Source organism: Drosophila suzukii, chromosome 2R, assembly GCF_043229965.1.
Source record: "Drosophila suzukii chromosome 2R, CBGP_Dsuzu_IsoJpt1.0, whole genome shotgun sequence".
Lineage (NCBI taxonomy): Eukaryota > Metazoa > Arthropoda > Insecta > Diptera > Drosophilidae > Drosophila > Drosophila suzukii.
The window spans coordinates 21,650,180-21,672,153 of NC_092081.1; the positions used below are offsets into that span (position 1 = coordinate 21,650,180).

The window sequence follows — 21,974 nt, forward strand, 5'->3', positions numbered from 1 at the left end:
TTTCTTTTATTTTGTAAGGTGCTTAGTTAAATAAGTTAGGAAATTAAATATTTCAATCTTAAACTACTTTCGTAGTAAAATGAGCCAATGTTTGAAACATATATAATAACTTTCATAACTTTCAAAGACTTTCCTTTCTACTAAGGATATATAAGCAGAAATAGTTTTATCGGCCTTAATTGTAGTTATAAATATTCATAACTGAAAGTCTACATAACTCGAACTTTTTTGGTGGCAATTAAGAAAGCTTGACTGTATATATAATTAGCTAAATACCGACTATACTGTGCCTGACAGATTAAAGTGCTCATTATAATTACCCCAGAGTATAAGAACATGTCAAAGAAAACATAATGATTTCCCAGGGCTAGGGAAACCCATTTGCCAGAATGATTTATCGTTCCGAAAATGATCAGCAAATAACTCAAGAACTTAAAAATAATCCTAGTTGCATGCAGTTAACCCTGCCACTCTCTGTAAACCAAAATATATGGGGCAATCATTTTTATTGACTCTACAGAGAGCAAGATACTTTCGGCTCGGGGAAAAAGTAGCGCTGCAGTATTTATATTGTTGTTTTTAAAATTGGCTGGCGTTGTACTGTTGGTGTTGGTAATGGCGCCACATTTGTTCACGCTCCCAAAACCGAACCGGAAGCAGGGGAAATGGGGAAAGGGGGGAAAGCAGTGGGGCCAGCACTTAAATGACAATCGATTTGCGAACGCAAAGAGCGTAAATACAAATCAAATATGCATTACACAATTGGCCTGGCCAGGATTGGTTGTTGTGGCCGTTCTGGTCGGACCAGACCTTGGCCCGTACTTTCAAGTGGAGTCCACTGGAAGTTCGCCCCTTTTTATACCCGTTACTAGTAGAGTAAAAGGTGTACTTGATTCGTCGGAAAGTATGTAACAGGTGGAAAGAAGCGTTTCCCCCCTATAAAGTATATATATTCAAGAAACTTTAAAAGTTTGAAAGTTGAGATTAGGCATGCAGATTCTAGAGATTCTTGCGCAGCGCAAGTTTATTTCAGCACCGTGCCATTTCTTGCGCCCGCATTTGTTAAGATTTCTTTAAAGTTTAAATGAGATTTTGTGCTGATTATCAATATCCACCGACATGGAAAACATTTTTCAAATCGGATTATCCATTAAAAAGTTATAAGCAAATAAAGTGTGCAATATCGAAAATAGCTGATTTGCTGCATGCATATCTCCATATCTCTCGCACTCCCTTTAGCTGAGTAGCAGGTGTCTGATAGTCGAAACCTTTCACTATAGCTTGTTTTTTGTTGCCCTTGCCGTGTCCCAGGAAAGTTTGCCGTGGCATTTGCTCATGTTTTACTTGCGGGTAATGCCCAAACACTTGTAAATTTAATGGTCCCGGGCTATGAAACAACATTTTCGACTTGGCCCCGCCAACGGAAAACAGAAGAATTGGGCGCACTGGCAACATCTGCCATGGAAACTTTCTCACGCATTTTTAGTACTATTTAATTGCTGGCATTTAACGGTCCTTGGGAATAGGGGGGTGGAGGGATGTGTGGGCGCTTTTCCTTCGTTAAGCTATTAATTAGAACGTTCACATGCACACAAATACACCCCCACTCACCGCGAAGCTGGCGAAATTTATAGCTTTTTATCGCTGCAACAAGTTTATCTCGTCTTCCTGCTAACGGATGCTCATTACGACCCCGGTTGGGATAAATGGATAAATGGCCGAATGGATGGATGGATGATGGCTAATGAAACCCTGGGACTTCCCTTTCAGCAGCCGCCGATATCCTGCTGGCTGTGCGCAAAAATATCCACAGATTCCAGTGAGTAAACAACGTTTTTTATTATTTGCCACACGATTGAACGCGGTGCAAATAATTGTAAGGCTACCGAAATCACGCAGTTATTGAGTGGATAATGGAGGGGAAACGACCTCCGGAGGGTGGAAACTCCATCTGCAATTTTCAATTGCAATTTTCGGCATTCGTAAAGTGGCAGGTTATGATTTGGTGATGGGGCTAATTTGATTTTCAATTGACAGAAATCTGTTTTCCCAGTCTGCTTTTCCTGACGATTGCTGATTCATTGCTCTTTTGAACGGCAACCAAATGTCATTGGAATATGTATTATGTATGTGTTTCTACCAATACAGTATTCTCTATCTGCAAGAGTTTAATCTGAGTGGTTAATTGGAATAACTATTAAATATTAAACAGTTGGTTGGTAATTGAATTTGTAGAATCTTTAAGCCGAACAACAGTTTTATATAAAATGTAAAGGATGATGTTTTGGAGACGTTTCACTAATGAAACATTTACGTGCCAGGCTTTCATTTAAATTAACAGAGCTATCTTACTTTCTTAACCCAAATAAGCCTTATCTCGAAGTTTACTAACTAAGTTAATTTAATAGTTAAAGGTTATTTGTAAAATATAAAGCAGGAATTTACTAACAATTTTGAAACGAAAATAAAAAGAATTATAGCGAGTCATCGGATTATGGTTTTTTTGTCTGCGGTCTAATAAATCTAAGACTTTTAAAATAGTCCATTTAAAATACAAGCTGTTAGAAAATAAAAGCTTGTCAAAAATATATAAAATCTGAAGTTTAATTTTAATATTTTGTAAAATATTTTTTTAGTTAAGTTAATTTAAGACCAAGTGTCACTAAAGATACTGAAAGATACATGAAAGGTCCTTAGGAAACCAAAGATTGTTGAGCTATTTTTTCTGTGTGCCTTTCATTTGAGTTAACGATTTGCCAGTCTGCATTTCAATGGACCGAAGGAAGTCGCTGACAATCGGGGCAGAAATCTCATATCGATTGGAATTCAGGCGGGACCTGGCCACTCACCCTTCCAGTTGAAATCCAATTTTAGCCGTTCGCTTTAGCCTCGCACTTGCTGCTAGCTTTAAGTGGCATTTATTAAGGCCAACACCCCAAGAGCCACAAAAATACGAAGGCTTTGGCGCAGGGATAACGTGTGTGAATGCGACCTAAGCAGAATGTTTGCTTATATGCATATCTGTGTTTATGTTTATGTACGTTGCGTCTTGTTGCAGGGAAGAATCGTGGATCCGGGGGAGGGGGTGGGGGGTAAGGTGGCGGAGAAGGAAAAGTCGGCATCAGTTACCCAACAAACCGAGCCATGGGGCAAAACAGCTTATCCTTGAGATATAAACTGACATTTAAGCAACTCGGGCGTATGCATAGCACTCACACAAGCATGAAAACACACACACCCAGACACGTGCACAAAGGCAAACACACAGATACACACACACACACACACAGCCGTAACCTTGCAGCACGCGTTTCCACCAAAGGAATTCCCCCGCCCCTGCCACGCCCCTTCTCCGTGTGACTTTTTAGTCAATTGCATTGATGGGAAAAAGTGTGTTAGAGTGGAAGTGGGAAATGGAATAGTTTATTTGGCACTTTAATCCTGAATTACGTGCCGCAGATTAGCGCATGGTGGCAAATCAACATCAGAATCCCCAGGTGGAAAAAGTTCGAGCAATTAAATTAAATTGCATTTATGCATGTCGCCTCACCCACGCAGCCACACACACAGCATACGCACACGCACACACACAGGCAGACAGGAACACGTGTCGTATGAGCAATCCTTTTGTCTTTGAGCTGGCTTTGTTGTTGTGCTTGTTGTTGTGCTGGCTGTGTGCGTTTTTATTGAAATTAAATTGTTCGTGTTAAATTTCACCGCCGCAAATTGTCGTTGTGCATGTGTCTGCGTGCCTGGGCGTTAGTGTGTGTGTGTGTGTGCTAGTGTGTGTGCTAGTGTGTGAGTTCCTGCTGCCACATTGCACGTTAGTCAATGTCATGTTGCCCCACACTTTTTGCACACGGCAAAACACGGAAATTCCCCTTTTATGATTCCAAATAATTTAATGCAAAATGGGTGAAATATGTCAGTTATTTTTTACATTTGGCCACAGAAATCTCCAGCGATTGTAAATAACTTTACAGGTGAACGAAAGGTCTGCAAAGATTTAAAACCACCAAATATTAAAGTATTTTGCAACGTCCTTAAATGCCGAATTCGCATGTTTAAGATTCCAAAGTATTGCATTATTTGATGTAAGCTTTTTTATAACTAGTTAAACAATCTGTGCTATCTTAAAGGTCATAAGGAAGATGCCTGGATGCATTGAAATTGTGTATTTATGAAGTTATAGCAACCTCTAAAATAATTGTAAGAAAATCATAAGGTATTGTTAAGCTTTTTCATAAATATTTAATAAATATTTTACAACGTATTTAAGTCCATATATAAGATTCAAAGAAATATATTATATTATTTAAACTCTTTAATAACTAATTAAATAAACTATGGAATTTTAAAGGTTATATAGAACATGTCTAAATTTGACTAACATAGTTAAGGAGTTAATGAACCTCTTAAACATTTGTAAATAAATTCATTATATTATTATAAAGCTTTATTATCTAGGTTGCCAAGATACTAATAAATAAATACAGTCTGTAGAAACTTTGGCCAGTATCACACAGCCATAAGCAACTAAACAGAAATAACTATAATATTTAATTTACCAAGTATATTATTCTAAGTCTACCACTTCAACTATCCGATTCCTTTCAGTGCACCCCGGGATTACCCAGTTCCATTCCCACACTCCCCCAACGCAGCTATGTCAATTTGTGGCCTGTTGTCTCTTTGCCCGGCTGGCATGGGAAATTGTTGGCCGTGCCACGCGGCGTATGAGCAGCATTTGTGGGGCACTTGGAGAGCCAGTTGCACATACAAATATGCAGATGCTGCAGGCACTTACAGGTGCTCGACAATTACTTTACAGGTCCGCCTGTGCAACAGTTGCATTCCCCCAGCTGCCTAAAATTCGGTGACCTGTTAAACACCTTTAAGAAACTTTTCGTTGGCCCGCTTTGTGAATCCTTAATGCCGAAATGCTGGCAGTTGACTTACTCGCATTTGCTGGGGTTTCGGTTGGCAGTCTTAATGCTTGGGATAAACCCGCTGAAAGTGGGTCAAGTCAAAATAGTTCATTTTAATTTCAGCACAGAGAGACCAAAAGAGCCAGGCTTTAATCCACAGTATAGCCTTAGTTGAGCCAGGTGGAAAAATATTCATTAAGCTATGCCAAACTTTAAGAATTTATTTAACTTTTCCTGAATCTTGTTATAGTTTTCTCATTAAGTCAAAAACTTTAAAACTATTTTCAGCCATTAATTATCTTCAGTAAAAGCTGGATAAATTTTGAACTTTTAGGTAAAATGAGTTGATAAACAAACTTTGTAAATTACTCAATGCACATTTTCGAATATTTTGTGCATCGATTGAGTGATTAAATTAAAAAATGCCAAGCTATTGAACCCACTATTTGTGTCCAATAGTTTCCGCTTAAGACAGTCTAGTATTTCACCCGTTTGAATTCCTTTCTGTTTGACTTTATCAACTGTAAATGCTGATGTTGACTTAGTTTAATTGGAATTTCCCCCCAACCGGTTGACTGTTCAAATATCGAGCGCGCTTTAGAGCGAAATTTAAATCGTGTTAGCCGAGCACTTCAATGCTATTCGTTTGCGGTATCCTGTTTGAGTAAATGTTTGCTTAAATTGTGGCCAAAATGGTTTGCCTTTTTTGTCCAGTTGCAAGGGGTTGGCTTCAAGGGTTCCGTAGTTGTGGCCGTAGTCGGAGCTGCCTTCCTTGTTAATGCTAATTGCATTTTGTCTGCCAACCTGCTCGGAGCAAATGTAATTACGGAAAATAGTTGCCGAAGACAAGGGGCAGCCAGCTGGCAAGGCCATCCCGCAAAACCGCATTCGAGCCACAGAATTGCTGGCTAATTCAATACGGCACAATTTGCTGTTCATTTCAAGCTAGTTTTAGTTTTTTTTTGATTTTTTTAATCTTTACATATAGCCGCAGGCAAAGATCAATAGAGGTCAGGCGATTTATTAGCCTGCCGCAATTTGCATTGAATATGCAATGATTTGCTCATGATTTATGGCCAGTATATCCTGCATAAGGTATGCAGCAAGCTCATCAATTAGGCACCACAAGTGCGTATGTAAAATGTGGATCGAAATGTCAATGCCGATTTATGGTTCAAAAATCGGTCAGTTGGGAGATATATGTACGAGTGCAAGGTTAGTCAGTTAAATGTGGCCCAAAGGCTTGAACATACTTGATATACGCTTCCATACATCGATGATTAGAGGGTCCTTCCACCATTATTTTGGCGTACGAGAAGTTTGGCCAATACGCGCCAGCCATATACTGATTTATATGTATTATTTATACCGCCAACAGCGTGCTGCCAAATACATACCTCGCATATGTATGTAATATATACCTACATTCCTCCAGCCTGGGCAAACATCTGCTGGATTCTCAGTCGAAAAAAATAATATTGAGGCAGTGCTCGGTCAGGCGCAGAAACACACACACAATCACACAAATATGCGCATATAAATATTAAGGTTTTCTCTTTTTTTTTGGGTGCACAGGAAGCCTATGCACAGATTTGCGAAAAGAAAGTTTCAAATGAGTTTCCATTGAAACGCCCTAATGCGAAATCGGGTTTATATGGCAGAAAATGAGACGTCAGACATGTCACATGCACACACATCGCACACCCAACGCACACCCATCACGCACACACCCACAGCTCAGTGAAAAGGAAAAAATGGCCAACGAAAAGAACAGAACCGAAAACAGTTTATAATGAACGAGCCAAAAGCTTGGCCATCATCGCCCAGAGTTTCCAGTTTTTTGTCATATTGCCCATACGACATGTTGGCTTCCAATCACTTTCTAGATACATCCCAGAGATTGATGTTCCAAAGCTGAGGGTACAAAATCCAGTCCCGGGCTATACCCTGTACCCCAACGATTTGCTAAATGGTTCCTTCATGTCAAGTAATCTACACTTTAGCATCTGCTGCTAAAAGTTTTAATGATGTGTCAGCTTCAGATAGCAATATATATTGTGACAAAGTTTGGAAGGGTTGGTCAGCTTTGATCAAGTGCCGCCCTCTTAACTCGCTTAAGTTGGCTCAATAAGCGAATTAAAAATGCTTGAAATGCCGCCCACAAAGGGAAAAATAAATTTACCATTTTCCTGATTCCTTTATTTATTTTTATCCCTCTAATTCCTTTTAAGCTGAACTTTTTGCGTATATATGTACTTTATCTTTGGGCAACCTGGGGACAAAATCGAGTGGGTATCGATGGGTAAATACAAGTATTCCTCGGGCTCTCTCCCTCTTATTTTGTATTTCCCTCTCTTGTATAAACATCTTAATCATATTTCACTTCAAAGACCAAGAATTTCTGCTGTTTGTGCTGCTTAGAGAACTCTGTTTATATATGAATTGTGTATAAATATACGCACACATGGCTTTGTTTATAGTTTTGGCCCTGTTCGCCGACAATTAATTGTGCATTCATTTTAATTAAGACCCGTATCTCACGGGCCAAGATAAATGGCTAGTTGTGCAAAAGGGTTAACGTGCTGGCCAAGATATTTTTCAATTAGCAAATGACATTGGCATCGATTCTCGTCACTTTGCGACATCAAAATGAACTTAGCAGGCTTATGATTTATCCTTATCTGTGGCATACTTCGGGGCGCCTCCACGCACACACACTGGAACACTCACACAGATACTCGAGAGGCCCGCACTAACGAGGCTACACCCAAAAAAAAACTATAAAGTTTAGATGTAATATCTCTTCTCTTAAAAGTACACCAGAGGCAGTATTTATTTAAAAGTATAGATTCAAGACTAAGCAATATACAGTCTATATTTTACAGATAAATATTAAAGAGTCTACAATTTGGATTTGAGTTTTTATTTGTAAGCCAATTAATTTCAGTGTAATACTTTGGAAAGTATTAATTAAATACTCATCTTATAGACTCCAATAGTTGCTTTTCTATGACTATTTTTTCAGTGTAGCTGGGCAGCGGCAACAGCTTCAACTTGTTGACGTTGGCCCCAGCTTCACGGCGAGTGGTGGGCGTAAAGGACGAAAAAAATAAAATCACCAGGCATAGGGAACCAGCAAATTGTTGAATGTACATGTACTTTTCGAGTCTGTGTGGGCGGGCTTGTGTTACAGTGCAGCAACCCTAATTTGAACCTCTTGTTGTGGCCAGAAATTAAATTGTATACTTGGAGATACTTATCTGGAACTATTTCCACAAAGCAATGTTTTAAAGACCTCGAGTTTAAAGGATCCATTTGCAATTTATTTTTTAAGCTAATGGTTTAATAAGTTATATAAATTGAAATAAAATATCATTAAGATTTTGCTTCAATCACCATGGTATTAAAAAATGTTAATAGTTAGTGAGCTTCACTGCAACTTAACGTAACTTACGTTACTTCTAATAGTTTCTTTCGAAAATTTAATTTCATTTTAGAATTTAACTTTATTACAGTTTCACATAATATTCTTAAAGTAAAAGTATGTTAAAAAGAATTCAACGAATTACTATTAAATTATGAACTTGAAACCTAAAAGTACTATAAACAACAGTGAAATTTCTTCATTTTTAACCATTAGTTAGAACTGAACTCTTTTAAACTTTTCTTCTTTGAAAATTTCAGAATATTTAAGTATTTTAAACCGAATTTGTTATAATGACGTTTTTAAGTTCCGGATATATGACGAAGTCCTGTATTTTTTTCCACTCGCTCTACATACAACACCAACACAGGCATGCAGACACACGGACGGGGAGACTCGAGTGTTGGACTAACTGTTTTGCGGCATGCCAGTGCCCAAAAGAGCGAGCGGGACGCAGCGAGGGGGCGGAAGCGGGGCAGGGGAAACGGAAATGGTGGAGAACGAAACGAGAGGAGGATGAGAACGAAAGAAAGAATGCCGGAACGAAACAGGCCTGGTCCTGCTGAAACGTTAAAGAGCAAATAAATGTCTCGCAGCAAACAAACGAAAAAGATGAAAGGGGGGAAGGGAGGGAGAAAGTTGAGAAAGTGGAGAGAGCGCAGAAGGAGCCGCAGAAGAACTCCACACACACAGACACACACACAAGGATGCTGCCCGAAATACACTTGCTTATTACCGTTACATTCGGGGACTACTCCAAGAAAAGAAAGCCAGCGAGAAAGAGACGGAACGAGGCTCCTTTTTACTGCTCTTGTCGAATTTTATGTTGTTAATTTTCGTTTCATCCGAAATTTGATTGTTTTAATTTCATTATAGCCTGGTTCGCTTTCTTTTTTATTGATGCCCTGGCCTCTCACCTTCTTTTTTTCTTTATTTATTTAACACTTTTTAGCATTAATTTTTGTTGTTTCTGCCTGGCTATTTATATATAATTTTTTCAAATTTTTTTTGTTTTATTTAACGCACGTTAACTTTTTATTTATTTTTTAGCTCGGCAGGCTGTTGAATCTTTTATGAGCTAACCAACACAAACACGCACGCACACACCAATACGGTTGTCTTTTTTTCACGTTGGATATTTCTCTTTTTTCCTTTTTTTGGCTGTGGTATCGCTCGGAAAAACCTCCGCCGACCGACCGACGTGTCCACAGATGGAAATCTCGCCCAACACTGAATTACCCTTGGCATCACTTCTGCTCGCTGCCCGCGTCGCTGCCGCCGTCGACGCCGCTGCCCCTGTTAACAGCCCCTGTTAGGCTAACACTATAGGTCAGTGCTAATAACAGAGACACCTGCATCGCACACAACACATCGCACATCGCACACCGCACTTGGCCAATCTGGCTAGCCTTAGTCTGTTATTTATACGCTGTTGCATATTTCAAGCATCTGTTTTCTATCACAACTTTGTTGCCGCTCTACGCATGTGTGTGGGTGGGAATGGGTGGTAGTGGTGGGTGGTTGGGCGTGCACTGTTTACGAGCCGTCCTGCTAAGTAGTCTGTAGTTTTTTTGCGTACACATTGAGAAAATATCAACCTTAAACATTTTAAACAGTCTACCAACTAAAACTATAGATAATAATTTCAAGATTTTAATAGTTAATGAGATTATAAGCTTCCACATAAAAACACACATGGCGTATACGTAATATTCTCGGCAATGGAAATTTTTATCGGAATTTTATTCAAGCAATTAAGAAATGTTTAAAAATTCATGTGAATTTCTGCAAACGACTTATAAAAGATATTTTTAGAAAACAACATTTTTATCAGAATATTTTGTACATATTATATTTATTCAGGAAAACTGAATGACATTAGTAATTAACATATGTATTTGTATATTGGTTTATTTAGGGAGTCATGATAATAGTTAAGCAGAACGAGAGAGTAATTATATTTATTATCGATTTATATTTTTAAACGAAATTTAATTTCTAAACTTTACAAAGATTTATTTATTTTGTATAAGGATTTTGATACATGATGTTATCCTTTTTTTCTCGTCGTGTTTAGTATGTTTTGTTTATGGAGAGCGCATTTTATGGTTCTGCTTCCGCTGCCCAAGCGGAAAACTCTTACTTTATGCCAAGCGTTTAAGTGTGTTATTATAGGCGAGCATCCTTCCACTCGGTCACCTGCCCACCCAGTTTCATGCGTATATTTTAAAACCAGAACTATGGGGATTTTTATATTAAATACACAAAGAACGGAACCATGTGTTGCCGAAAAATGGAGGCCCGAAAATTGAAGCCTACCCAAAATGGCCGCCCCGCGCAGCCTCCAAAAAGCTGTTGTTGTTGGCTCGGCAGTGTGCGTAAAGGCCTATATACACACACATATATACACATAAGTTGGCTAATGGCGAGCCTAAAGTATCCTGGGAACACATCTACATTTATATGGTACCTAAACGCTCTTGTATTTGAGTTTTATTTGAAGAGCACGCACCATTTAATTGGGCATATTACGTTTTCGGGGGGCCCACAACTTGAGTCGAGCCTAAACCACATTTAATTCGATGCCCGACTAGCTCGTTTATTAATATGCGCCGATTTTCAGCAATCTCACCGCAACAGCTGCGAACGCTTTGAGCCCCGAACTGCGACTGAAATCGAAAGTGAGTGGGCGGGGAATTTAACATTTAATTTTAGGGCCAACAGGAACGGAGACGGCAACAGCAATGCGACGGCCAGGATGCCGAAAGCCTTGAGAGCCCGGCTAACAGAGCGCTAACAGCGACTGGTCCAAAAGTTGGCCAATAGGTCAGTTACACTGCAGTGGCCAGAACTCAGGACCTGCCATTTGACGCAGCTCTTGGCCAACTCCGCTGTTAAATATTAACACGTCCATCAACAGACACTGAGATTAATTAGAAGAACTTAATCTCAATAGTTAACTTAATGTCACGTTGTTGCACTAATACAATGTTTTATTATTTTTAGAATCCCATCGTATCTTAACGCTATGCATTCTTTATAAAATAAAATAAAATATTGGATTTAACTCATTTAAAATTTTTTGTACAATCGTTATTAAAAACTGAATGGTTAGTATTATTTAAATGTTAATTTCACACTTTTTTTATCCTTTTCAGCATTAGTTAATATTTAAAATATTTATTTTCTCGACAAGTATTATGTAAGTTTTAAATATCTCTAAAATAACCTGGCCATGCTGTGACTAATTTTACTAATCATAAAAGTCACAGTGAATTGAAGAAGCAGGTGTCATGCTCACTTTTTCCGCTCTGTATTGTCAGATGAAATGCATTCGGGAAAGACTGAAGACCTGCAGGAAAATCCTCGAGAGCGATCGAATTGTATTGTGGCGTCATGGTTTTGGTAAGGAATTTTGCACTATACAAGTTTATTGAAAAGCTTGAGGTAAGCTTACAATTGTTAAAAAACAAATTAGGTATACCATACCCATATTTATAAAGGGATCTAGAAAAACCTTAGATGCAAAGGACCTCTACAGACATTTGGCGGAACATAAATCAGGTATGACTAATGCGTATTACATATATCTGCCAAAAACACTATCGATTATAAACTTGTCCAACTTTTTCAGATACTCTTGGCAATAAATTGTGTGCCTCTTGGGACCGAGAACTTAAAAATGATAAGGGAAATCCGAAACTGTTGAGAGCTGTTCTTCGTGCTTTCGGCTGGCAACTTGGATTCCCTGGACTGGCACTTTTCCTAGTGGAGCTGGGACTAAGAACTTTTCAGCCTATTTTATTGGTAAAGCTTATTTCGTACTTCTCAAGCGACTCAGAACCTGTAGTGATGGGCTATTTTTATGCCATTGCACTGATCCTAAATAGTATGCTAAGCCTGATGATCATAGCACCTGCCAATTTCGGCATTCATCATGCGTGTGAGTCTAATACGTAGACATAGCTATAATATCTTTAAACTTTTTAATTTTTGTAGGCTTTAAGATGCGGGTGGCGATGACCAGCCTGATATACCGAAAGGCCCTTCGTTTGAGCAAGAGAGCTTTAGGCGAGACGACTTCCGGTCATGTGGTCAACCTAATTTCCAACGATATACCCCGTTTGGATAGTGGAGTCTACACAGTACACTATTTATGGGTGGGGCCCCTTCAAGTTCTGCTGATCACATACCTGATGTACCAGAAGGTAAATGGATCTGTAGCTTCCTGAAAAAATATTTTAAAATTCCCTCTGCAGATTGGAATTGCTGCAGTGTTTGGTATGATCTTTATGCTACTTCTCATACCTCTGCAAATGTTTCTGGGCACAAAGACCTGGCACCTACATCTAAAAGCTGCAGAAAGAACGGACAATCGGATTCGTATGGTGAATGAAATAATCTCTGGGATTCGAGTGCTCAAGATGTACGCCTGGGAACTGCCCTTTGAAAAGATGGTGGCCCTGGCTCGCAAGAAGGAGATGAGCTCCATTCGCCAAGGACAGTACGTAAAGGGCTTTCGCTTCACCTGCAGAATCATTGTCTCCCGCGTGGCCATCTTCCTCAGCTTGGTGGGCTACGTGATCTTGGAACAGTTTTTCACAACGGAAGTGGCCTTTCTTATAACCGCCTACTACAACGTACTGCTGACCGCCATGTCCATATATTTTCCAGCAGCCATCATACAAACGGCCCAAGTCCTGGCCTCCTTTAAGCGTGTGAATAAGTTTATGCAATCCGAGGAGGTTCATAAACGACCAAGGATGACAGAAGATAAGGAGCATCCCACATCTGTTCTCCAAAATACTGCCGTCTCCATCACCGGACTCAAGGGCAAATGGGATCCTAAATGTCCAGACTACACACTTAATGGGTTAAATCTGCGAATTCAGACCGGATCTTTAGTGGCCATCATGGGAGCCACGGGATCGGGGAAATCCAGTCTTATCCAGGCCATTCTAGGTGAGCTGAAAGCAGAGTGCGGCCAGATAAAAGTGAATGGTATTGTTTCTTACTCCTCCCAAGAGCCGTGGCTCTTTTCCGGTACCATTCGCCAGAATATTCTCTTTGGCCAGCCCATGGACCGCCAGCGCTACGAGGATGTAGTAAAAAAGTGTGCCCTGGAGCGCGATTTCGAGCAGCTTTCTCTTAAAGATAAAACCATAGTTGGAGAGCGCGGAGCCTTCCTATCGGGTGGCCAAAGGGCCAGGATCAGTTTGGCCAGGGCTGTCTACCGGAAGGCCTCCATTTACCTACTAGACGATCCTCTTAACGCAGTGGACACCAATGTGGCCCGCCATCTTTTCGAGCAATGCGTGCTTGGCCATCTAAATGGAAGCACTGTAGTTCTGATTACTCATCAGCAGCAGTTTTTGCAAATGGTCGATCAGATAGTGATCTTGGAGAAGGGAGAAATTAGGGCTGTGGGCACCTACCAGTCGCTTCTTAAAACGGGCCTCGACTTTGTCACCATACTTGGCAAAGCGGGGAAGGAAGATGAAGAACAGAAGAATCAGGATAGTTGTAGAAAATCCCCAACAGAAATCATCCAGAAATCTTTACAGTCCGTCGACGATTCTATTCCTAAAAACATCATAAAGGAGCGCCAAGAGTCAGGTGGCATAGGTCTGGAATTATACAAGAAGTACTTTCAAGCAGGCGGTGGATTGCTAGCTTTCTTAACCATCATGAGCTGCTCTTTTCTGGCACAGATTTTAGTTTCGGGAGGAGACTACTTCTTAACTTACTGGTAGGTCCAACATTGAGTACCTATCCTATATCTTTTCCCTATAAGCTAGCAAATTTAATTATATATATTTTGTAGGGTCACCAAGAACAGCAATGCTGCTATCCAAAACCAAACAGAAGTTCTGGGGATTATGAACTCCAAAAGAATGGATATAAACATATTCACACTGATTATATTGTTTTCCATTTTAATGACCTTGACGTCCTCGATTTTAATATATAATATGGCCAAGAAAGCATCCATTCGTTTCCACAACTCCATTTTCGTTGGCATCACTCGAGCTCCCATGGATTTCTTTGGAGCGCATGAACACGGAAGCATTCTGAATCGGTTCTCCAAGGATATAAGCCAAGTGGACGAAAAACTGCCTGATTTGATAGTCGATTTGTTACAGACTATTTTTTGGTTGGCTGGAATAATTTGCGTTATAGCCATTGTCAACCCTCTGTTGCTGGTTCCAACATCTATTTTGACCGTAATATTCTATAAGCTACGCAATTTCTATCTCAAAACTTCGAGGGATTTGAAGCGAATTGAAGCTATAAGTAAGCATTAATTTTTTTTTTTATTTTTTAATATTTTAATATTGGTACAGGTCGGTCTCCAGTCTACTCCCATTTGTCTGCTTCCCTGACCGGCTTGTCAACCATCCGTGCTTTCGAAGCTCAGAGGATCCTGGAGATGGAGTTCGACAACTTCCAGGATATGCACAGCTCGGCACTTTACATGTCCATTAGTACATCGAGTGCCTTTGGTTACTGGATGGAATGCTTATGTGTGATTTACATAGCGATCATTACGCTCAGCTTCTTTGCCTTTCCTCCGAACAATGGAGCTGAAGTTGGCCTGGCCATAACTCAGGTAAGAGTAAGGAATTTATTCAAGAACAGTTTTTCTTGAATCAAGAAAAAAACATTCCTAATTAACGAAGATGAATTCTAAAACAAAAAATCGGAAATATAAAAAGAGTATTCATGATTTGGGAACATTTTATCTTGATTTTGAAATAATTGTTCTTGATTTAAGAAAATTGTTTCTTGATTTTCAAATATTTTTTTTTCCTTAAGGCCTTGGGACTAATGGGCCTGGTCCAGTGGGGAGTACGTCAATCCGCCGAGCTGGAGAACACAATGACTGCTGTGGAGCGGGTGGTGGAGTACGAGAACATTGAGCCTGAAGAAGCACTTGAAGCGCCGGTGGATAGGAAGCCACCCAATTCCTGGCCAGAGCAGGGAAAAATAGTGTTTGATGACCTGAGTCTTCGCTATACGCCGGATCCGAGGGCGGAGAAAGTGCTGAAGTCTCTCAGCTTCGTCATAAATCCGAGGGAAAAGGTGGGCATCGTGGGACGCACTGGGGCGGGTAAATCCTCGCTGATTAACGCCCTCTTCCGGCTGTCCTACAACGAGGGATCCGTGCTTATAGACACGATGGATACGAGCAAGATGGGTCTGCACGACCTGCGCAGCCAGATCTCAATTATACCCCAGGAACCCGTTCTCTTCTCCGGCACAATGCGATACAACTTGGATCCCTTCGACAAGTACACCGATGAGAGGCTGTGGAGTTCGCTGGAGGAGGTGAAGCTGAAGGATCTGGTGGCAAATCTTCCAAGTGGCCTGCAGAGCAAAATCAACGAGGGCGGAACCAACTTCAGCGTGGGTCAGCGCCAGTTGGTCTGCTTGGCACGGGCCATTCTAAGAAATAATAGGATTCTTGTCTTGGACGAAGCCACGGCCAATGTGGATCCCCAGACGGATGGCCTCATTCAAAGCACTATTCGAGAGAAGTTCAAGGAGTGCACAGTGTTAACGATAGCCCATAGATTGCACACAATCATGGATTCTGATAAGGTCCTGGTCATGGATGCTGGAAGAGTTGTGGAGTTTGGAACGCCCTATGAGCTGTTGACAGATAAGAATTCTACCGTCTTCCATGACATGGTCAAGAAAACGGGTCACGCCACTTACGTAGGTCTACTGAAAATCGCTCAAAAGGTACGTTGACATTTAATTTGCTTAACAATTATTTGTTTCCAATCTTAATTATTAATTTCAGGCATTCGAAACCGCCCATATCCACAGTCCTTCCACAAAAGAATCTACTTTTTTGTAAACTATATTTATGAATTTAGTTTAGGGACTTGTGGTCGATTTTTTATACTGTAACCATTAGTTTAAGTACCTAACAAACAAAAGTGAAAGAATCAATATGATATTCACATGGTTAACATGTTAAGTATCATTTTTACCATGGAATAGTGTTCAGTTTATATTGAGAAATGGTACTTCTTCCATTTCTTCTCTTCTAATATTTCGTCAATTCAAAAAACATTAAAATACTGTACACCTTTATTTATGATTTGTTAATAACATTAATTTTATGGTTACCCGTTTTCTATAATATCAAAGCTTATCAGACAGTTTTTCTTTTAATAAAACTTTAAAGCTGTGGCTCCTCATTGAGCACTACAGGTTCTCCGTCGAGCTTACGAATGGTGGGCAACCTCTTGATGCACTCGGCCCTCCAAGAAGGTTCGTCTAATCCTTCGGATAGGGGATTCCCCACCACCACTAGATCTTCGAGAGACTCGATCTCAGCCAAGCGATTAAACTCTGACCAGTCCTTAATCAAATTGTTGCTTATGTAGAGAACTTTTAGACATTTTAATCCTGTCAAACCTTTGATTTTCTCTATAAGGTTATAGCTGAGCCACAGCTCCTCCAGCGTTTCCGCTACAGCTTCCTAAAAAAACATTCACTACATAGTTACTTATATAATTTTTAAGAATTTTACCTATGTTCTCTTTACCAATCCTGAAATCTGCTTGATGTAGTTACGAGATAAAGACAATACCTTGAGGCACTTCATGCCCGATAAACCGAATATCTTTTCAATCATATTAGTGGACATGCTGATTCTCCTTAAAAAGGAAAATAAATTGGTCATTGGGCCTTCCCAAAGAATAGTTTAAATTAAACTTACTCGCACTGCACCAGCGTGCCCAATGTGCTGTCCATTTTCTCGATGGGCGGCCACTGGAACTGCAGATCAATGTTCTTGGCCGTCAGGGAATTTTGCTGCTCCCGCTCCTCCCAGCGCTTCAGTGCCTCCTTAATTGTGGTTGCTTTGGACATGCTGCTGCATCGAAAAACTTTTACCCAATGGGCAAGAAAATTGGTGAAAACTAAACAAACTTCTTCGTTGCCAAGGTGAACCAAGGAAGGAACAAGTATCAATAGAGGCAAACTTTGTTTTTGCTGAACACCAACAAATGCGGAACATTCCTTTGAGGTAATCACCCTTTTCTGGAACTTTCTTCATAATAGACAAAGGATAATATAATTTGAGAAAGAAGTCTTTTGTTACGATTTCTCACTTACGTTTCTAAATTTATAATAGTCAGCTATAATCCTTTACAAACTAGCTGTATTATAAGATTCCTTTCCTCACTAAAAGCTAATATTAGTTAAATCTTGTAGCGTTTTACTTGTTTGCCATTCCTGAGAATGACTTCTTAACTGTTGACCCCAATAGAATAGCCACCAAAATGTTTTGTAAAAATACAATATTGTATTTCAAAGTGTTAAAGGGGCATAAAGATACATCGCTTAGTTTATACAGAGGGGCGGGCAGACCCACCAGGTAGAATCACTTAACCAGCTAGGGCTGTGGCAATTAACGACGGTCCGTCTTGCCATTTCCACGCTTGCCGGAATACAAATGCTTGGGCATCTTTGTGCCGATGAAGCGATCCGCCTCTCCCTTGAGACCCCTGCTTGTGACCTTCTTGGCAATATCCCGCTTGGCCATGATCTGCGCCTTCTTGCGGATGGCCAGATTCTTGATGCCCAGCGAGTCGCGCGACGGCGCCCGCTTCAGTGGCAGACCAGTCTTCCTGACCACCGCCGAGGACTCCTTGTCGAGCAGCGGCTGCATGGGCACCTTCTTGGAGCCAACGGCCACCTGGCCACGGCGCAAATCCACCACGGACTTGGTGAAGTTGGCGTTCTCGCTGCCGGACATGTCCACACCCAGACCCTCCATCGTCGACACCAGTTTCTGCACAGAACGGTCGCGCACCTTCGGCTGCTTGTTTCGTGGGATGACCGGCTTGTTCTTTCGCGATGACAGTCGCTTCTCGTCCCGCAACTCGAAGCGCTTGCCTCGGATCTGCTTGGCCATCTCGCGGATCTCCTTGAGCGTCTCGTCCATGGTCATATCGGGCACTGTGTAGACGCCGCTCTCCTCCCGCAGACCCTCCTCGCGCTCCAGCTCCTCCAGCTTGTCGAAGATGTCGGCGTCGATGTAGTCGGCAATGTTGTGTCCCTGCCAGAACTCTGGAATCACATCGTAGCGCTCCTCCTCGGGGATTTCGCTGTAGTTCTTCTTGAGGTCCAGCGTGTAGTCGTCGCCCATCTCCTCCTCGATCTCCTTCTCCAGCTTGCGTTTGCGCTCCGCCTTCTCGGCATTCTGTTGGAGGCGGGCCGATGCCTTTTCTGGGATGCAGGGTTCACGAAGTTTGTCATCTCGCGGCGCTGGCATGGCCACGTGCAGGCGGTTCAAGATGTTGTCCACCTTCTTTGTGCGCATCTTCTGGTCCACGCGGTAGGAGAGCAGACGCTCGCAGGCTTCGGTTTTCACCTCCATGACACCCGTTTCCTGAACGGTGGACATGAGCATCACGGGTATGTTCTTGTCCTCCTGCAGCTTGGTAATGATCTCCCTGCGCTCCTCTGGCAAATCCTCTGGAGTCAGGATATCGATCTTGTTGATGGCCAGGATCAGGGGTTTGTTGGTAAACAGAGGCTTGATGCTCTCGAACAGCTTGACCTGTTCCTCCAAGGAGTGACCGCACTGCTCGGATATGTCCATGAAGTACAGGACACAGGCGCGCAGATGGGCCAAGGCAGTGATGGCCTGCATTTCGATCACGTTACGTTCCTCCAGAGGATGATCCAGAATTCCGGGTGTGTCGATAACCTGCCAGCGCAGGTATTTGTAGTCTGTGTGGCCCACATACAGGGATTTAGTGGTGAAGGCGTAGGGCTGAACCTCCACATCGGCACGGGTGATCTTGTTGATGAACGAGGATTTGCCCACATTGGGGAAGCCGCAAATGATGATGGTACGGGAGTAGGGATCGATGGTGGGCAGACGCGAGAGATGCTGACGCACTTGCTCCAGATAGGTGAGGTTGGAGGCCTGTCGCTTCATGATAGTGGCCATGCGACCTAGAGCCGCTTTCTTCAGCTGCTTGCAGCGGTACAGGGAATCTCCGTATTTCAGCAGGCGGACGTAGTCCTTAGCCACACTGAAAAAAAGAATCGATATTAATAATGAAACACTGGTTCTGAGGTCGTTTTAGGACACTCACTTGTCCACCAAATGCCTGGCTGTGTTCAGCTGACCCAGCGCCAGCTTGTAATGATCCTTGTCGTACAGCACGTTCATCAGATCGGCGTAGAATGGATGCACATCGTCCAGCTTGGGGAAATCCTGAATGATCTGCGACAAACGATCGTGGAAGTTCTGCTGCGTGTACTTCACCTTGCGGGTGTAGAACGCCCGAATTCTGGATATCTTGTAGCCCTTGTGAACCACTGTCGGGGTCTTACGCTGTGTCTTCGACAGCATAATGTCGATGAAGTCCTGAAAGGAAAGGATAAATCCATGGTATTATTTACATATTGCGCATTTGGTAAACACCTGCAGTGAGGTTATGTTGGTGCTACAAGGGGTGCTCCGCTGGACGGGGCTTCCCGGGGACACTTACCTTGGCTGGTGGAACCACCATGATCTTCTTGAAGTTGTACAGACTCATCTTGACAGGATTTGTTTATTTTCCAAGCGATGAAAGGAAAATAAAAGGGAATCGACAGCAAAAACACCACGCGGTGTCAGCTTCGTATTCCAAAAAGAACCGTTTCTTGGGCGGAACCAGTTCACGTTCACATGTGCATGCCGAGGTTGCCACTGTTTATGATTGTTTTTCTCAATCTGACGATGTGGCATAAAATCCTTTGCAAATGAAATGTTTCCACTGAACAAATTTATTAATAAATAAATACAAAAATAAAGAAAATTACTTTTGACAAAATAATGGATTCAGATAAGCTGTACCATTTTTAACTCGAACTAAACAATTTTGAGCCAATTTTCAAAATTTATTTATTATAAAAAAAGTTTGTACAATGAAAATTTCCATGTACTTCTTGCAATAGAAGCAACAAGTGTAAATCTTTTTTATCTCCCACTGCACTTTTATGCGAAGTTAAAACAAACTATAGGTTTATCAATAAGTTAAGCTAAACTTTAACAATATATACATTTTCTATTATATATAACTTTAAAAAAAATAAATAAATAATAAAGTAATGATTCCACTGCCATGATACAAGCCAGTGGGAACATCTTAATCGACACGTAGGAACCAAAACAAAACAATTTGGGAACAAAAACAAAATGGATTCGGATGCTGTGGGATCTGTGTTTCTCTCCAGAGAACAAATAACTAAGATATTAAGCGAGACGCCAGCGGGGTTTATAAAACCCACCGATCCACCCTCACCAAGCCTGCCGCCGTTCAAGAAACTAGGAGTTCTCGTGGAAATTGATGATATAGTGGGCGACCAGGAGAAGGCGGTGAAAATCAGTGACAAGGAGCAATCGTACAGCTGCGCGGAATGTCGCAGGATGTTGCCCACGGCCCATTTACTGGATTTGCACATCACCGAGCAGCACGACTTCTACTTCGCCGCCAGCGTGGATCGAGGGGATAAGCCCATGTTTGCCTGCTTCCTGGAGGAGTGCACCACCAAGTTTCATACCCCTCGGCAGCGCAAGGATCACTGTATAATAGTGCACAAGTTTCCTGCCAACTATCGGTTCGATCAGGGCAGGGATAAAGCCAAGGAAAAGCGTAAACCCAAAAGCAAAACGAATTCCATGGAAGTGGACGAGGTGCCCGCGGAGACCAGAAGTTTGCCCTATATCAAGGCCTTTAGTTTTGGCCACCAAACACACAGGACCTTCTATTCTCGCAAGGCCCAAAAATCTGGCGAAACCCTCGATGATGTCCAATCCATGAAGGATGCTATCAACGATATCTTGGATTAGATATTTATACAACTATTTATTTTGCGAATGAAGCAGCATTATCATTATCCTGGTACAACTACATTAGTCTGTTAGCGGAAACATGGTAGATCATTTTGCCTTGGCACTGGGCCTGTAAATAAAATTGAGTTTTATTGTTGATTCCCGGCTGCATTCTCTTCTTCTTCCCTGTGGATTACTTACTTTCCGGTATTAGCATTGATATAGTGATAGGCAACCACCAGCAGGAACAGGAAGACGCCCAGGACGTTGGAGAAAATGGCCAATTGCACGTCGGTGATCATTTTGGAGAATGTCTAAAAAGGTTTTTAATCAATTAGAACCAAGTGGGCGAGTGACACGTCATGGGTGCGGGGCGTAAACTTCAAGTATTTCTGGTAATTCCTCTCCCAATTAAGGATCAGCGGAAGGTGGACCTTCTTCGTTGCCCTGGGAGCTACTCAAATTGTCCCTTTTTCCTGTTTTAATTCAAGTATTTTACCTTTTTCAGCGAAAAACGAGCCGGTTTTTATTGTGTACAAATAATCTAGGGTGACCGTGCGTAGACCAGAAAAATATACCAAAAGGTCCCACGCAGTTACTAAACTTTTTAAACATACTAAATATACCAAAACAATAGTAAGGTTATTCCACAAATGGCTCATGAAGTTTTATTTTAAATTTATAAAAGTCAACGAATAGTTTTAATTAATTTCTTTGGTCTGAAAATAAATCTGGCTGTAACTAAGTTCAAAGCCCAAAACACGTATGGAAA

The 21,974-nt window shown here is 41.4% G+C and overlaps 6 protein-coding genes across 8 annotated transcripts in view; 2 read left to right on the plus strand and 4 right to left on the minus strand.

The window, feature by feature from the left end:
• Positions 1-11,001, minus strand: part of LOC108009354 (uncharacterized) — an 87,002-nt gene extending 76,001 nt beyond the window's left edge. The window contains exon 1 of one of the 3 annotated variants that reach the window (XM_017073655.4): positions 10,865-11,001. The gene's annotated coding sequence lies outside the window, so the exon portion shown is untranslated. Of the gene's footprint in view, positions 1-9,088; positions 9,596-10,864 lie in introns of those variants that run through there. The other 2 variants (XM_065863268.2, XM_017073654.4) reach the window with 2 other exon arrangements.
• Positions 11,002-11,604: 603 nt separating this feature from the next.
• Positions 11,605-16,216, plus strand: l(2)03659 (lethal (2) 03659). Its single transcript, XM_017075254.4, has 9 exons — positions 11,605-11,757; positions 11,831-11,916; positions 11,987-12,295; positions 12,352-12,560; positions 12,612-14,101; positions 14,177-14,646; positions 14,697-14,962; positions 15,169-16,098; positions 16,160-16,216. The coding sequence occupies exons 1-9, from the start codon at positions 11,681-11,683 to the stop codon at positions 16,214-16,216; spliced, it is 3,894 nt and encodes a 1,297-aa protein (XP_016930743.2). The 5' UTR covers positions 11,605-11,680.
• A 327-nt stretch (positions 16,217-16,543) lies between these two features.
• On the minus strand, positions 16,544-17,448 carry ODA-Dnal1 (Outer dynein arm dynein axonemal light chain 1). The gene is made up of 3 exons (XM_017075257.4): positions 17,087-17,448; positions 16,913-17,024; positions 16,544-16,846 (listed from the first exon to the last, which is right to left on the minus strand). Exons 1-3 carry the CDS (start codon positions 17,236-17,238, stop codon positions 16,544-16,546), a joined length of 567 nt encoding a protein of 188 aa, XP_016930746.1. The 5' UTR covers positions 17,239-17,448.
• A 204-nt stretch (positions 17,449-17,652) lies between these two features.
• Non1 (nucleolar GTP-binding protein 1) lies at positions 17,653-20,043 on the minus strand. The gene is made up of 3 exons (XM_017072101.4): positions 19,878-20,043; positions 19,479-19,753; positions 17,653-19,415 (listed from the first exon to the last, which is right to left on the minus strand). The coding sequence occupies exons 1-3, from the start codon at positions 19,923-19,925 to the stop codon at positions 17,780-17,782; spliced, it is 1,959 nt and encodes a 652-aa protein (XP_016927590.1). The 5' UTR covers positions 19,926-20,043; the 3' UTR covers positions 17,653-17,779.
• Positions 20,044-20,517: 474 nt separating this feature from the next.
• Positions 20,518-21,361, plus strand: l(2)k10201 (lethal (2) k10201). The gene has a single exon (XM_017072579.3). The coding sequence runs from the start codon at positions 20,567-20,569 to the stop codon at positions 21,218-21,220; it is 654 nt and encodes a 217-aa protein (XP_016928068.2). The 5' UTR covers positions 20,518-20,566; the 3' UTR covers positions 21,221-21,361.
• On the minus strand, positions 21,217-21,810 carry LOC108008687 (dolichyl-diphosphooligosaccharide--protein glycosyltransferase subunit 4). Its single transcript, XM_070994658.1, has 3 exons — positions 21,702-21,810; positions 21,404-21,516; positions 21,217-21,332 (listed from the first exon to the last, which is right to left on the minus strand). Exons 2-3 carry the CDS (start codon positions 21,502-21,504, stop codon positions 21,311-21,313), a joined length of 123 nt encoding a protein of 40 aa, XP_070850759.1. The 5' UTR covers positions 21,505-21,516; positions 21,702-21,810; the 3' UTR covers positions 21,217-21,310.
• Positions 21,811-21,974: the final 164 nt, after the last annotated feature.

Excerpts from the sequence above, each read along its gene's own strand:
- ODA-Dnal1 (XM_017075257.4), bottom strand. The coding sequence starts at position 17,238 with ATGTCCAAAGCAACCACAATTAAGGAGGCACTGAAGCGCTGGGAGGAG. Across the intron at positions 17,025-17,086 it reads GGCACGCTGGTGCAGTGCGA|GAGAATCAGCATGTCCACTA; the intron begins GTAAGTTTAATT and ends TTCCTTTTTAAG. Across the intron at positions 16,847-16,912 it reads TCAAGCAGATTTCAGGATTG|GAAGCTGTAGCGGAAACGCT; the intron begins GTAAAGAGAACA and ends ATGTTTTTTTAG.
- Non1 (XM_017072101.4), bottom strand. The coding sequence starts at position 19,925 with ATGAGTCTGTACAACTTCAAGAAGATCATGGTGGTTCCACCAGCCAAG. Across the intron at positions 19,754-19,877 it reads TGGTGGTTCCACCAGCCAAG|GACTTCATCGACATTATGCT; the intron begins GTAAGTGTCCCC and ends CTTTCCTTTCAG. Across the intron at positions 19,416-19,478 it reads GCCAGGCATTTGGTGGACAA|TGTGGCTAAGGACTACGTCC; the intron begins GTGAGTGTCCTA and ends TCTTTTTTTCAG.
- LOC108008687 (XM_070994658.1), bottom strand. The coding sequence starts at position 21,504 with ATGATCACCGACGTGCAATTGGCCATTTTCTCCAACGTCCTGGGCGTC. Across the intron at positions 21,333-21,403 it reads ATCAATGCTAATACCGGAAA|GCCCAGTGCCAAGGCAAAAT; the intron begins GTAAGTAATCCA and ends TTTTATTTACAG.